The following is a 13452-nucleotide window of genomic DNA, read 5'->3' on the forward strand; positions in this document are numbered from 1 at the left end:
TATATGTTAAAACACAATATACTCGCGCGCGACGACGCGACAAAATGGGTGTCCTCCCCGGGCAAAATCGCGTTCCAGACGCGTTGGCGCAGTTCGTTTCGTCATCCGGGGTCGCTCAAACGACGTCGTCGTCGACAATCGGGTCAAAAACGCGTCGAAATTCAAATTTCACAAAATCTCGACCCGCGGTCGATCGTCCCAAAAGGTTTAATTGAGCATTCGACAAGTAACAATGCAGGCAATGCGAATTGCGGCGATCGGATACGTCGACTCCCCGAATTGCGAAGCTTGTGCGCGCGGGAGTACGAATTGTGCAGAAGGTCACCCTAAGGCTCAGAAAGGTCCTATAGGAATCCCTTTTGGGCTTCCTCATGTCGGTTTCATCCTTCTAAGTGCTAGAAGTCGATACCACACACTCGAAGCTTCAAAAGACGACGGAAGTAGGTCGAACTAAAACGAGGCGGGTCCCTGGAAGCTCCAAAAGAGGACGGAAGTAGGTCGAACTAAAACGAGGCGGGGCCCACTTCTAAGGGTCTAAGATAGTCGCAGGAAGACCCCTAAGGCTAGATCCTCTACTACGAGAAATACTAGACCTCACGAAAATTGAGGTCAATAGTAACCGACCACACTTTGTGCGAAAAAGGCTTCGTTATTGTTGTGTTATTGTATAATAATGAGCTTATCAAAAAATTCTATGAGGTATTACTCCAATTTCTGTCCACAAAATGACGCGAGAGTTTATTCTCGCATAGTTTTCTCGTGACATTGTAGCTGCTATAGTACATAGGGAAAACAAATAGCGGGAGATGGGAGACAAGAGAAGGGAGTCGGGGCCCCAAAACAGTCCCGTTTTCCTTTCTCATTATTTCTTTCCTATTATCCTTCGTTTCTTTTTAGTTCTTCCCTATATATGTGTGTATTATGGTTTTGATTAGTAGTTTTTGGTAAGTTTTATTTTAGATTTTTTGTTTGGTGATTGCAATCTCACATCGCTCTCCGTCGTCGTACCTCACTACAACCACCCGCAACAACAACCAATTGTTGTTTTCTGCAGTTCCAGTCACCACCATCACCTTCTCCTACCTTCTCCTTGCTGTCGTCACTATCACAGCCCTCCACCTTCACTGTCGCAGCACGCAACACCTTCCCTTTGTTGTTTTCCTGCTATACAGGAACCCCAAACAGCAACCTACTGCTGTTTGGACTGCCGCCCAGTGCAGTCATACTGTTCTATCTGCCCATAACCATCGCCACCCCTCATTCACAGTCCAAAAGCTCGTTCCCTACCTTGTTGCCACCTCTCTGAGCCCCCTAACTCTCACCACCATCACCCAGGATCAGCCCTCACGCGAGTTGTGTGTCGTGTGTGTTGTATTATCCCTTTCAAGTGCGTTGATTCTAACCGTCTATTTGCTTCTGGAAATAATATTTACTTTTCCTCATTCACAGTAGCGCAAAAGCTTCCAAAAAGCTTCCAAACAATTTTTCCATACACAATTCTAAAAGCAAGGGACATTTACACATACAACACACAATTCTTATGTATTTACATATCTCATACCTAAACTTCTATATTTATACATAGCACACTTCGGTGTTTTAAGCCTATGGATGAAAGGGTGTATTTCACTTTTAAAAATTGATAATGGTTTTACTTTTTATGTGATATTAAAGATTTGATTGTTATGTATGTAAATATGAAAGTTTAGGTGTGAGATATGTAAATACATAAGAATTGTGAATTACGCATGTAAATTTCCCAAAAGTAAAAAGCTCATGATTCTTCCAAACTGAAATACCAGCAGATGACATAAAAATGTAAAATGGGGACAAGATAAAAAACTTACTAGGCCTCTCAAATGAAGCAATGTTGTAAGTAGGACTAATGTACATGCGAACACAACTATACAGAGATTAACCAATTAACAACTGCTGCTCTCGACCAATTTCTGAAAGAGAAGGCGATGCTGACCCATTGTGTTTGCTGGGAGCTGGTGTGTTCCTGCGAGACGACCTCTTGGTAGGCACCAGCACATTCTCAAACTCTCCATCCTTGTCAACACAAGAAAAGCTGTCATCTTCCTCCACTTCCTTGAATACTGGGTGGATGTATGCGCTTAGAAGATAATTTTTTAAGTCCAGGTTTGGTTCCTTGGCACGTTCCAAGGTATCTTTCATCATGGCTTCCTGTTAGTGAAAAGCATCAACAAAATGTATCCATACAAAAGAAACAAGCTTAATTTTACTAGCAGTATTATTGACATTTTATAGGTTTAAATGAAGAACTACGCCATTGATTAATCTAATGCTTGCCGGTTTTAGAAGTTGAAAAGGTATATTGTTTGCGATCAATTATGTTTTTTTCTTTTATTTTTAAAAACACATTTGTTTAGTATATTTTTATATATTTTTATATTTTTTGTTTCTAAAAATAAATTAATAATTTTTTGAAAATACTCAAAACAACTTTTAGTGTTTTAAAAACAATCATACGTTAATCAAATAGCCAAAGGGTGCACTCCGCCTCAACCTTCGACGAGGAAGATCTACGAGAGTGGCTCGAGGCAAACGGTGAAGGAGTCAGACTGGCTTTAGATCTGGCCGAGGAGAACAGAGCAAACGTAACCCTCAGGCAAGAAGAGGTTAAGCGAAAGACCACCAGGTACTTCAACAAGCACGTGCGCGCAAAGAAGTTTGCTCCAGAGGACCTCGCGCTAAAAAAAGCCGACCTCGCCACCAAAGGGCGAGCTATCGGGAAGTTGAAGCAAAACTAGAACGGTTCCTACATTATCCATCAGAGAGTGGGACCAGAAGCCTACAAACTAAAGACAAGAAGGGAACGACATCCCTCGAACCTGGAGTGGCGATGAACTAAAATGATTCTTCCCCTAGAGATATCACAATTTTCTGTAAAACATTTTTTATCTTTCAAAAGCTCAATGCAACAAAGTTACATTTTTTATATTTCATCTAAAAATTCAAGATTAGGCATATGTGATATCACTAACAAAGCTTTCTACTATTGTTTTTACGCTCGTGGAACTTGTGTGAGTACACTCCGAGAATTAACGCAATTATGCCAGGGGGAACTGACTCGGTCGCGTTCAAGAAGCAGGCTTCATGAATGGCTAAGAGACGTACCAATCCAACATCTACATGTGGCTTGTGAGACGTATCGACAACAGGCAGCAACAAGCTCCGCAAGAGGTGTGTGAACGGTCATCCTACGCCCTATTCTGAATTTTAGCACTTAGCAGCAACAAGCTCCGCGAGGGATGTCTAACTACAACATATGACATATGGGACGTATCGGCACGCGACAAAAACACCATGAGGGGAGTGCTAACGATCGTCCTAAGTCCAACTTTAACGAAGATCATCATGTGTCCTATGGAACGTACTGATACCCAACAACGACAAACACAACAAGAGGTGTGCGAACGGTCGTTGGACCCTATTCTAAATGTTAACACCAGACAGCGACAAGCTCCGCAAGAGTTGCCTAACTACTACATGTGTCCTATGGGATGTATCAACACCTAGCAGCGACAAATTCCGCAAGGGGTTTGCAAACGATCTTCCTTTGGCCAAGTTTAATAGATATCATGTCTTATAGGCCTATCAGCACCCGGCAGCGACAAGCTCCGCAAGAGATTTGCAAACAGTCGTCTTTAGCTCTATTCTAAATGTTAGCACCCAACAAAGACAAGTTTTGCGAGGGGTGTCTAATTATTACTTATGGCCTATGGGACATTGTTGACATCAATTTCTGATGTCACGAGTGTACGGTGTCCACCTGCATAACTCAAGATCGACTACGACACATCTGTATCATCTGGTAATTCAAACACCCATCCAGGACCTTTCAGTGCGTGTTGAGGGACACGTAGCTAGGTTCATCCAGCTATACTTTAGCTTTCGCCCAGAAGAAGGCCGGTCGGCATTTTTGCTCGTCAGATGACTTCAATTGGATCAACGAATATTACTCGCCGCGCCGCGCGAGAAATTGGCTCGAATTAGCCCAATCACCGACGAAGTTGTCCAGATGGTCCCGGATGGCGAAACGTACCGCGTCAGCACGTCCGGAATGTCAATTTTACCAGGGAACGACACTCATATTGTTAGGATTTCGTGCACGTTCGAAAAGTGCGCAAATCAAGGATTTCGATTAATAAATAAATAACATTATTATTATTATAATAATAAAATTATAAATCCTATATAAAAACCTATGCTACAGCCTCTCCCTATCCTCTGCATCTCCTCGCAGCTGCTAGGACCCGTTCGTGAACCCTAGCCCGGAGCTCCCTCTCTCTCCTCGTCGGCGCATCCCCCGACGCATGTCCTCGTCCTTGCCGGTGAAACTCGGCGCTGCCGCCTCCGACGTCCTTCCAGCCGCTGGCCGAGACTAAGCTGCCACCTTCTCTGCTTTTCTCTCGGCCAGCCACACCGGAGGAGTTAACTAAATGGGAAAAATATTGCAGATAACCCATTTCACGACGTCGTGGAGAGTTTCCCCCTCGGAGATCCGGGGAGAAACTCCCCACATTTCCTCACCAGAGCAAGAGGCGGCAATACCGCATATCCAAAAGTCTAAACCTTAGGTTTCCCAGGTGAGGTAGTTAGCACGAACACGGCTCCTGGTTTGTTATTTGTATGTTGGTTTGCTGCATATTGTATTTTTGCTTGGTGCATGTTGCATTCCACTTTGTTTCGCTCGGCTGCCCCGACCCGGTGAGCATTTCACTTCGCTCCAATCGGCCGTCCCGGCCCGACGAGCATTTCACTTCGCCCCGACTGGCCACCACGACCCGACGAGCATTTTACTTTGCTCCGATCGACCACCCTAGCTCGACGAGCATTTCACTTCACTCCGATCGACCACCCCGGCTCGACGAGCATTTCACTTCGCTCCGATCGACCATGACACGCCTATCTCTTTCGATCACTGCAGCCTCGGCACACCTTCCTCGGGCAGCTACCGCCACGCCAAGCCCAACACTGTTCACCCATCACTTTTGGTCCTACCACCTCGACACACCTTCTTGGGGCCGCTGCCATCACGACACGCCCATCCCTTTCGGTCACTGCCGCCTCGGCACACCTCCGGTTATTGCCGCCTTGACATACTATCTTCGGGTCACCGCCGTCGCAACATGCCCATCTCCGGGTCACTGCAGCTACGACACACTCATTTGTTCGGGCTGTTGTCTCTACGACATGCCCATCTTTTCCTGAGTCATTATCGCACGGTACACTCATCACCTTTGTCATATGACTGTCTGCACCTGCATTTGCATGTTTGCATAGATAGCGAGCCAGACTCGTTAATAGAGTGACCCCGTGTCGGTCGCGATGTCTTAACGAGCATTGATTGCTAGGTTGATTTTGGTGAGCAATGCGAGAATTAAATCATCGGGATTGACACGAGTATGACCGTGCAAAAGATCTAATAGATCTAACTCATGTCACCCCTCTTCGTGACACCCTTTAAATCCTTCGGATCTTTAGGATGGGGCCTGTATGACAACCCCATTAAAGTCATATTATACCTGGACTTACCCGCACTTAGATACTAGGTCGACACACTTATTGTTAGATGGTGTGCTAGGCTATGATTTAGGGTGCTAGGTAGCCTTTTTTATGTCTGGTTATTGTTCTTTGTTGGATTGGTTGCCCTAGCCATGTATCTTTCTTTTGCATTATGTGTGTGGTGTGTCTGCATGTTTCATATGTATGGTAGTGTGCTAGGGCGTTCTTCTGCAGGGAGTCGTGTCTATTTATATGCACACACACAGGTACCGCTATGGGGAAACAAGTAATGATTTCTGACTCTTTTGTTTGCATGTGTTATTTAGCTCCCCTGCTTTCAAGGCATGACTCATGATATGTCATTTACATGTGAGTTTTTCCGCTGACACTTGTTTACATGCAAGATTGAGTATTTTTCTTTTCTCTATGTACTTTTAGAGTCTAGGAGAGTCCTACAGTAGAAATGAGATATGGGCACGGGTTCCGAGGCGTTTGACGTAGAAATCACATGGAGAGGACCAAGAACAGATGCTCGTGCCCCGTATCTTAATTTTGCATTTTATATTGATGTATAGAGTTATGACAGGGCATGTATATGCAGAGTCCGACCGTCTTTTTCTTTTCTGGGATATGTTACCGACCCAACGACACCGGTCTGTTTATTATTTTAATTTGGCTTATTTTGCTTTTTGCATCATGTTGCACGCCTGCACTTGCATGTGTTTTTTCTTGTTTCTTTCTGTGGTTTATCTGAGATTTCACGATGAAACATGGGCTCATTAGGACTTAAATTCCTAATTTTTAACTTAAAAATCCTCAATAAAATATTCAAGATAATTAAATTTTAGGATTAAAATATTTAAAATTTAAAAATTGTAACATTTGCTTTCTTGCACATATTAATAGAGCCTCCACAATACTTAAGAACCGAGGACCGCTCTAGATAACTGCAATCATATTTGCATGTCCCGAGGAGTCCCCGTGCTTCTCCAACCTAACTGACACAGTATACATTTATATAAGTGGTTGTCTAGTGCGCTTAGGGTGTTAGAAGGCTCCCCAAACCAGACGGGGTATAAGCCATTTTGTTTGGAGTGTTTCTAACTTTGTAGTTGAACTTCCGTTTCTCTTCTTTTCTGAGGCATCCTTGCTATTTCGGCAGGTATAAGTTCCACCTCTTGGAGCTCCAGTTTGTAGTCATAGGATAAAATTTTCTTCCTTTGAACTTTGGGCTATCGAGCTTCCTGTGGACGACGCAATTCATGGATTGTTGATCGAGGATCTCAGGAAGTGTTGGGTCGACTACCTTCACGACCGGGTAGACTTAGGGTCCTAGTAGTTGTGGATGACGGGTTCGTAGTACCCCGTCCCAATCATCTCTACCTTTAAGGATCACTTTGCCTCCCTTTTGTTGAGCCCCTTTAAGCCTTATCGCTCCTTGACTTCGTTGATATCATTTTGACGGCCCGATGCCGATGAGCTGTCTCTCATTTTGGATACGATTTGTCATCTGCCCTTATGGATCGAATGTGTTTTTACGTGTTGGGATATCCTCGTCAAGATGATTAGGTTATTCTATGGGCTCCGTGTGCCAATGAGTCGTTACCCATTTCGGGATGTGAGAGACTCACTGTTTCCCCGATAGCTTAGTGCGAGCTTTGAAGCATCGAGATTGTTCCCACACGGAATAAACTTCCTTTGAGTGCCTATTTCCCCAGTTCACAATAATTCAAGCAAACTCCTTTTATCGAGAGTATTCTTACGTACCCCCCAAGAAGTAATTAACTAAGTGGGATACGTCCCCTTGGGAGTGCTTTTGACCCCATAACAGACACCTACATCTGACTCTCTGGTTATGGGTAGTTTATGTAGGTATTCTTTCGCGGATATCGGTTTAAGGTGTTTTCGACCGATCTTGTTTGAGCGAATACTCTTAAACTATCCTTGCGAGGTTTACCGCACATAGGCTCTCCACGTTTTGTGCTTTCTCTTGTTTGTCGATTTGTTGTATGTCCCTTCTTATTCGGTTCCTCTTCTCTTCGAATGAGTGATCCGATTTGAGAGGGAAATTTATTCGAATGAGGAAAGCATACGACGATCGACAAGCTGACGACTCCTAAAATAAAAGAGAAAATTGAATGAAAACAGACAAATCAACACCCGACATTAACAAACTTTGCAAGGGGTGCATCAACGATAGTCTAGTGCCTTAGCTATGGTGTTAACTATCACTAACGACAAAACCCTACGAGAAAAAACAACTATGATGACCATATATACGAAATACCGCTCGTCAGCAACTTGTAACACAAAATATACCCATTGCAACAATTGACATGTTACAAATAGGGGACATCCCTCCCCTTTACAACGAAACAAAACAAGAGAGAAAATAGAATACAAAAAAGATAAACAAAAGCATACAGAGCAAAATTGTTCTACACCTAGACATTCGAAGACTCCCCAAAGTCTGCCCTCCTTGCCTCCTCGACACCACCAGCTCCTGATATGTGGATTCCTCCTAGCTCTCGAAATCTGAAAGAATTTATTAGAACTCCATACTTTGTCATTTTGGGTTCCATGATATTGTGCTTTACGAATCTCTCGGTAGCAAAGGAGGTGCCGACCGCGATCTGGCGAGAGAGACCCTCAATGCACGCCTCTTTGAAGATCACTAAAGACATTTTCTCCTTAAGCTCCTCGTCTCCTTCTAAAGAGCAGTCATGCTTCCTCCTACTGTTGGGTGTCCATCTGTCCCCTTTCGATGAGGAGCTTCAATTGCACTTCCACGTAACCAGTTTCCGTTTCAGCTTGCAGACTTTCGAGATGGATCGCCCGACGTCCTCCTAGACCTTGTCCAAGAGGAAGGCCTGGAAGTGTAACGCATGCCGAGAGAGAGATTGGTAGCGGTCAACCATCTGGAACACATCCCTCTCTCCATCGACCGCAAGTTCCTCGTAAAAACGGGAGACCAAAATGTGTTGACCAAGACGGAAGGATAATCTTTATTCAGTTGGTTCACAAGGAACCACTCAATCTCCCTGTCAATGAGCGTATAATGGTCACTCGTCCAGAAGCTGGCTTCTTGGTGATGCGGGAACAACCATTCGGACAGAACCACGCCCTCCTGTGTGAGGGGCAAGCCAACATCGGAGACGGGGACCTTTCCTTCCCTCCTAGAGATGTCACTCTCTGCCCAATTTGCAGCCCCTCGCCCGTCCTCAGAGTCAATCCCGACAAAAATGGGGCGTGAGGCACGACTCGCCTCACCCGCTCAAGCAGAGGGATAAGCGGAGCTCCCCCTGCTGCCAGAGGACACGATGAAGAACTCCCAAACTCTGGAGGGCTAGGTAGACGGGAAGAATCCCCCTCGCTACCATCCGAAGAACCTGAAAAATTTCACAAAAATTATGAGAATATACCTCCCGCACAAACAAACAAAAGAGTTGGTAATACCAACCCCCATCGAGCTTCTCGACTGACCTGACCAAGCCAATTCAACCCCAGGCTCTGCCGATCGAGAGGGGACTGCCTCTCACACGGGGCCACTTCAAAACATGCCGCTCTCTGACAACCCTCTCGCTAGCAACCTCCCTGTCGTCCGCTAAACTCTACAAATCCTCCTCATGGTGTTTGCGTCGTCCAGTTGGATCATTTGCTCAATCACTTCGGAATTGAGGTATTGGAACAGGGAGAGACTCTCTCCCTCGATCAGTGCCCCAAAGTCTCGAACTTTCCCAGGCAGTGTCTTCACCTTCCTTACCTCACACGGTGGGCAAGGTGTGGATTCCCCATCCGTCCGAGCATGAAGTGATCAAGAACTTGATCTTCGAGTCCTTTATTTTATTCTCCAGCCCCAGATACTGGATATTGGTGTCAGCGGCGAACTGGACGTAGCCATCACGGTCGATTCGATAAGAGAAGTGGTGGAACAGCTCGATCGACAATGGGATCCTCATCCTCTGACATAAGAGAACATATGTCATGATGGTGGCAATCGAGTTCGGAAGAACTTGAGCAGAAATAATACCGGAAAGTTTAAGGATGGAACACAGCTCTCAAAAGAAAGGCGGACTCATGGGAATACTTCTGGAACATGATGCCTATCACGTTGGACGGAAGAGAAGGAGAAACAATAAAAGTGAAAAGGGGAAAATAAAAAAGAATGGAAGTTCTAAAAAGCAAAGGACCCATACATATATATACACACGCGAACTATCTCGGAAGTCAAAACGCCGCCGACACGACTGAACTACATGACAACCAAGTAATCATCACCAAAATTCATAAAAATATTTTTTTAATTTTCTTATTATATACAAGAGATAGGGGATGTTATGCCTAACCCTCATTTACATCTAAGAAAGAAAAAAACCACACTAGACGGTTGTTCGAGGCGTCGCCTGAGATAAACCCATTCGTCTGAGCATAAGAAGGTAACCTCTCTCAGCTAGCAAGCATCTCCCTCCGGAAGACCGTGAGCTCCTCATGCAACCCCACAATTTCTCTCTCCACTTGCTCGACCCTCTCGGGTAATTCGGCGGCCCTTTCATCACCTTCTCCTCAGGGGTACCACATGAAGAAGAGGAAGCATTCCCCCGCCTCAGCGACGCAACGGAGTATGAAGTCCGAGGACACATGTCGCCCTCCTGTCGCCTCCTCATCCCTCGCAGCTCTGAGGAGGGTCTGATGGTTGTCATCCTGAGCTCCAAAATTCGGACCTTCAGCACCTCGCTCGGCACCTTGCACCGGTGCGCTGAGCCCACCATGTTCGCTCCCTGAAAAGAAAGGATCAAAAAGGCTAATCAAACTACAAACTAAGAATCTGCCCTCACTCAAAAGAGGAATAAGAAAAGAGATCATCAACCGCTATTTTCGTCCTCCACCTTCCAAGGAGAAGTTGCTCCTAGCCTGGCGAAGCCACATCTCAGCCTCAGTCGTCGCCTCCTCAATACTTCTTTGGGGAACCATGACTCCCGCAACCGCCTGGGCAGATAATCTTTCTCCCGCAACAGGAACATTAATCCCCAGCAAGTGCCCCCACAAGAGGGTCGTCTGGAGGGCCTCTTACTAGTCCTACAGACCTCTCCTGAGTGAGGCCTGCAAGAAGATCAAGAGAAACAGGCTGAGTCTCGCGATGCTTGTACACAACTCTCTTCCTAATCACTACTTCCACAAATGTCTCACCTGACGACTTGCGCTTCACGTTTAACTTACCGGCTTGCGCCCGCATGTCACTCATCTCTTAAGAAGCACGCTCTTATCGGAGACAACGCGGATAACAGGTAGAGAGGAAGGCACGGGACAAAGGAATCTAAAGGAACTAAAGCAGTGTAGACTTCTCTTGCCCCAAATCCTATTTATAATGGTCTAGGCACGAAAATCCAAGAAAGTTCATTATTGCACAATAATATCATTTATTTATTTATTTATTTAGGTATATGTGATGTTCTAGACAACTTACGAGGAGCAAAAAAATCGAGAAACTAAATATGTTCACATAAGAATGTGCCTGCACAAATCTCAAAGCAAATAGATGACCCTGGAAGGAAGCACGACCGATCGAATGTCACAATAGACAATCGTTTCCAGAAGAACAGCAACAGAGAAAATATCTTACCGAACAATAGACAGAAGATGTCAAAAGAAAGCCCCTCAAGACGGTCATCAGCCTTCAGAACGATCAATGGAAGCACTTCGCCGGACCATGAATCTATCGAACCATGACCTATCAGACGATCGGCGATTCTTACCGAACGAATAGGTCCTGGGCTTTATTATATGCAAATAATATTGTTAATTACTAAAATACCCCCCTGAAAGGTTAATGATTATGAAGTTAATATGTGTTTTTGTAATATTGAGACCTATGCCTATAAATAGGAGAGTCATATTATGGATAAAGGACACTTATTGCTTGTTTACTACTACTCCCTCTCTCTCTCTCTCTCTCTCTCTCGCTTAAGTGCCTCCTAATAGAACGTTTCATTCCTTCGATGTGTTTCCTCGAAATATCGGATTCAACACCTAGAATCTTCTTCTTAAGACTAAATAGAATATTATAGAATATTTGAGAAATAAGCATCAATCTTATCATATTCTAACTGCCCAATGTGAGGCTAAACCCAAAGTCTCATTTTCCTCAACATAATAAGGCTTCCCTATCGAAGTTGAGCCTCGAGAGACGTATGTGCCTTTATCACTAATTGCAAATAGGCTATTTTTGTGTTGCAAATAGGTTATTTTTGTGATTCAGGCCAGCAAACTCAAAATAACAAAGAATACAAACCTGAACGTTGCTTCAGACTTGCCCTCACAACACTCGAACTACTAGAAATCGAATTTTAACAGCTTACGTTTGGTTAGTTCATATATATTCTATTCATCAAGGCAATCTTTATGAATCTTTATGAACTAAATAAATTATTTTTTAACAACACTATCGCTACCATTCTCCAATGGCCTCAATTAATTCTAATTCTATGCTTAATCATCATAAATTGAAACAACCGAACAATTAACTTAATCTGTCGCTATAAAGTTTCCAGTCGCTAGTTTATCATCCATGCAGTCAATTTAAATTAAAGGTAATTTTAAAATTACCTGTAGTGGGTACTTTTTGAAAGCTGGCTGATAGCGGCTCTTACAAAATTTATGAAACCAGATCGTCAGAATAGGAAGAGCAATGAGGAAAGGCGTTGAATCAGCAGCCTCTTTGGTGCTCAACAGACCAAAAAGAAGAACTTGTGAAATGATCAGCGCAGAGATTATGCGGTCATGGACATCCGGCCAGAACGCTCCTGCACTTTCATATTCTTGATTATAAACATTTATTACCTAAACAATGCATTAACAGTGTTAGCACACAATTATAAGGAAATAAAGATATGTTTATGAATCTTAATGAAACATATTTAAAAAATTTTATCGCTGATGGAATGCTCAAGGAAGCAATTAATTGAACAGAATTGTCTGCCCATTTTGTGAATCAAAAAGTTTCTACAGAAGCAAAATGGTAATATTATATCGGAATCAAGAATTTTTTATAAGTAAAGCATAGTATGATAAATATAGGCAACGCGCATGATCAAGAAATTCTGAGAAAACAGTGGATTAAAAAATTTAGCAATGAAAAAAAAAATAATTCAGTATTTCCTTGTACACTCGTCTGATAAAGGCTGCTCAATGGACCAAAAAAAAAGATTATACACCTAGGGTTATCAAATCTAATTAAAATTAAATAAGTAAACTGACCTGAATGTTGAAAAATGATCGATTTATATGGTAAGAAAAATGTGTGATACATTCAAATCTCTGTGGGGACTCATTTGACATAAGCTAATTGAAGAAACTAACAATACTCAACCAAGTGCAATCGTATATGCGATTAATGAAACTTAAATTAAATATATTACAGTTTTAACACTGTATGGAAGCTATATATTTATTGAGAGGTTTGATGGAGAAGTACAAAGAACAAGAAGGAACTAAATATGATTTTTGTTGATTAAGTAAAAGCATGTGATAAAGTTCTAAGAGAAGTTCTTTGGAGAATTCAAAGTCATTAAAGATAAGTATACTAGAGTTGTTACTTGTGTTCAAAAAGGAGGAGGATCGACCCAGCATTTTCCTATTTCAGTCAGATTACATCAAAAATGGGCTTTAAGCCCATACCTTTTTGCTTCACTTTTGGTTGATCTTACTGGACATTTACCTTGATGCATGCTTTTCCCTGACAATATCATTCATTTGGATGGGACTAGAGAAAGATTTCAGTAAGAAATTGAATTATGGAGATGAATTTTTGAGTCTAAAGGCTTTCATTTGAGTAGATCTAAAGTTGATTACAAGGAATATAGTTTTAATAGTGGTAGATCTAATGTTTGGGTTGTCACAATGAGTGATCAAGTCATTAAAAAG

The 13452-nt window shown here is 43.2% G+C and overlaps 1 protein-coding gene across 3 annotated transcripts in view; it reads right to left on the minus strand.

Moving 5' to 3' along the window:
• Positions 1 to 13452, minus strand: part of LOC110018310 (calcium permeable stress-gated cation channel 1-like) — a 128125-nt gene that overhangs the window by 14624 nt on the left and 100049 nt on the right. For 2 of the 3 annotated variants that reach the window (XR_002293347.1, XR_002293348.1), the window contains exons 11-12: positions 12136 to 12369; positions 1848 to 2187 (exon numbers count right to left, since the gene is read on the minus strand). Coding sequence is in view for 1 of the 3 variants with exons in the window: in XM_020715590.1 (XP_020571249.1) it covers positions 1915 to 2187; positions 12136 to 12369 (507 nt within the window). In the remaining 2 variants the exon portion in view is untranslated. Of the gene's footprint in view, positions 1 to 1807; positions 2188 to 12135; positions 12370 to 13452 lie in introns of those variants that run through there. The other variant, XM_020715590.1, reaches the window with a different exon arrangement.

The sequence above is a fragment of the Phalaenopsis equestris genome, unplaced genomic scaffold (assembly GCF_001263595.1).
Source record: "Phalaenopsis equestris unplaced genomic scaffold, ASM126359v1 Scaffold000008, whole genome shotgun sequence".
Taxonomy (NCBI): Eukaryota; Viridiplantae; Streptophyta; class Magnoliopsida; order Asparagales; family Orchidaceae; genus Phalaenopsis; species Phalaenopsis equestris.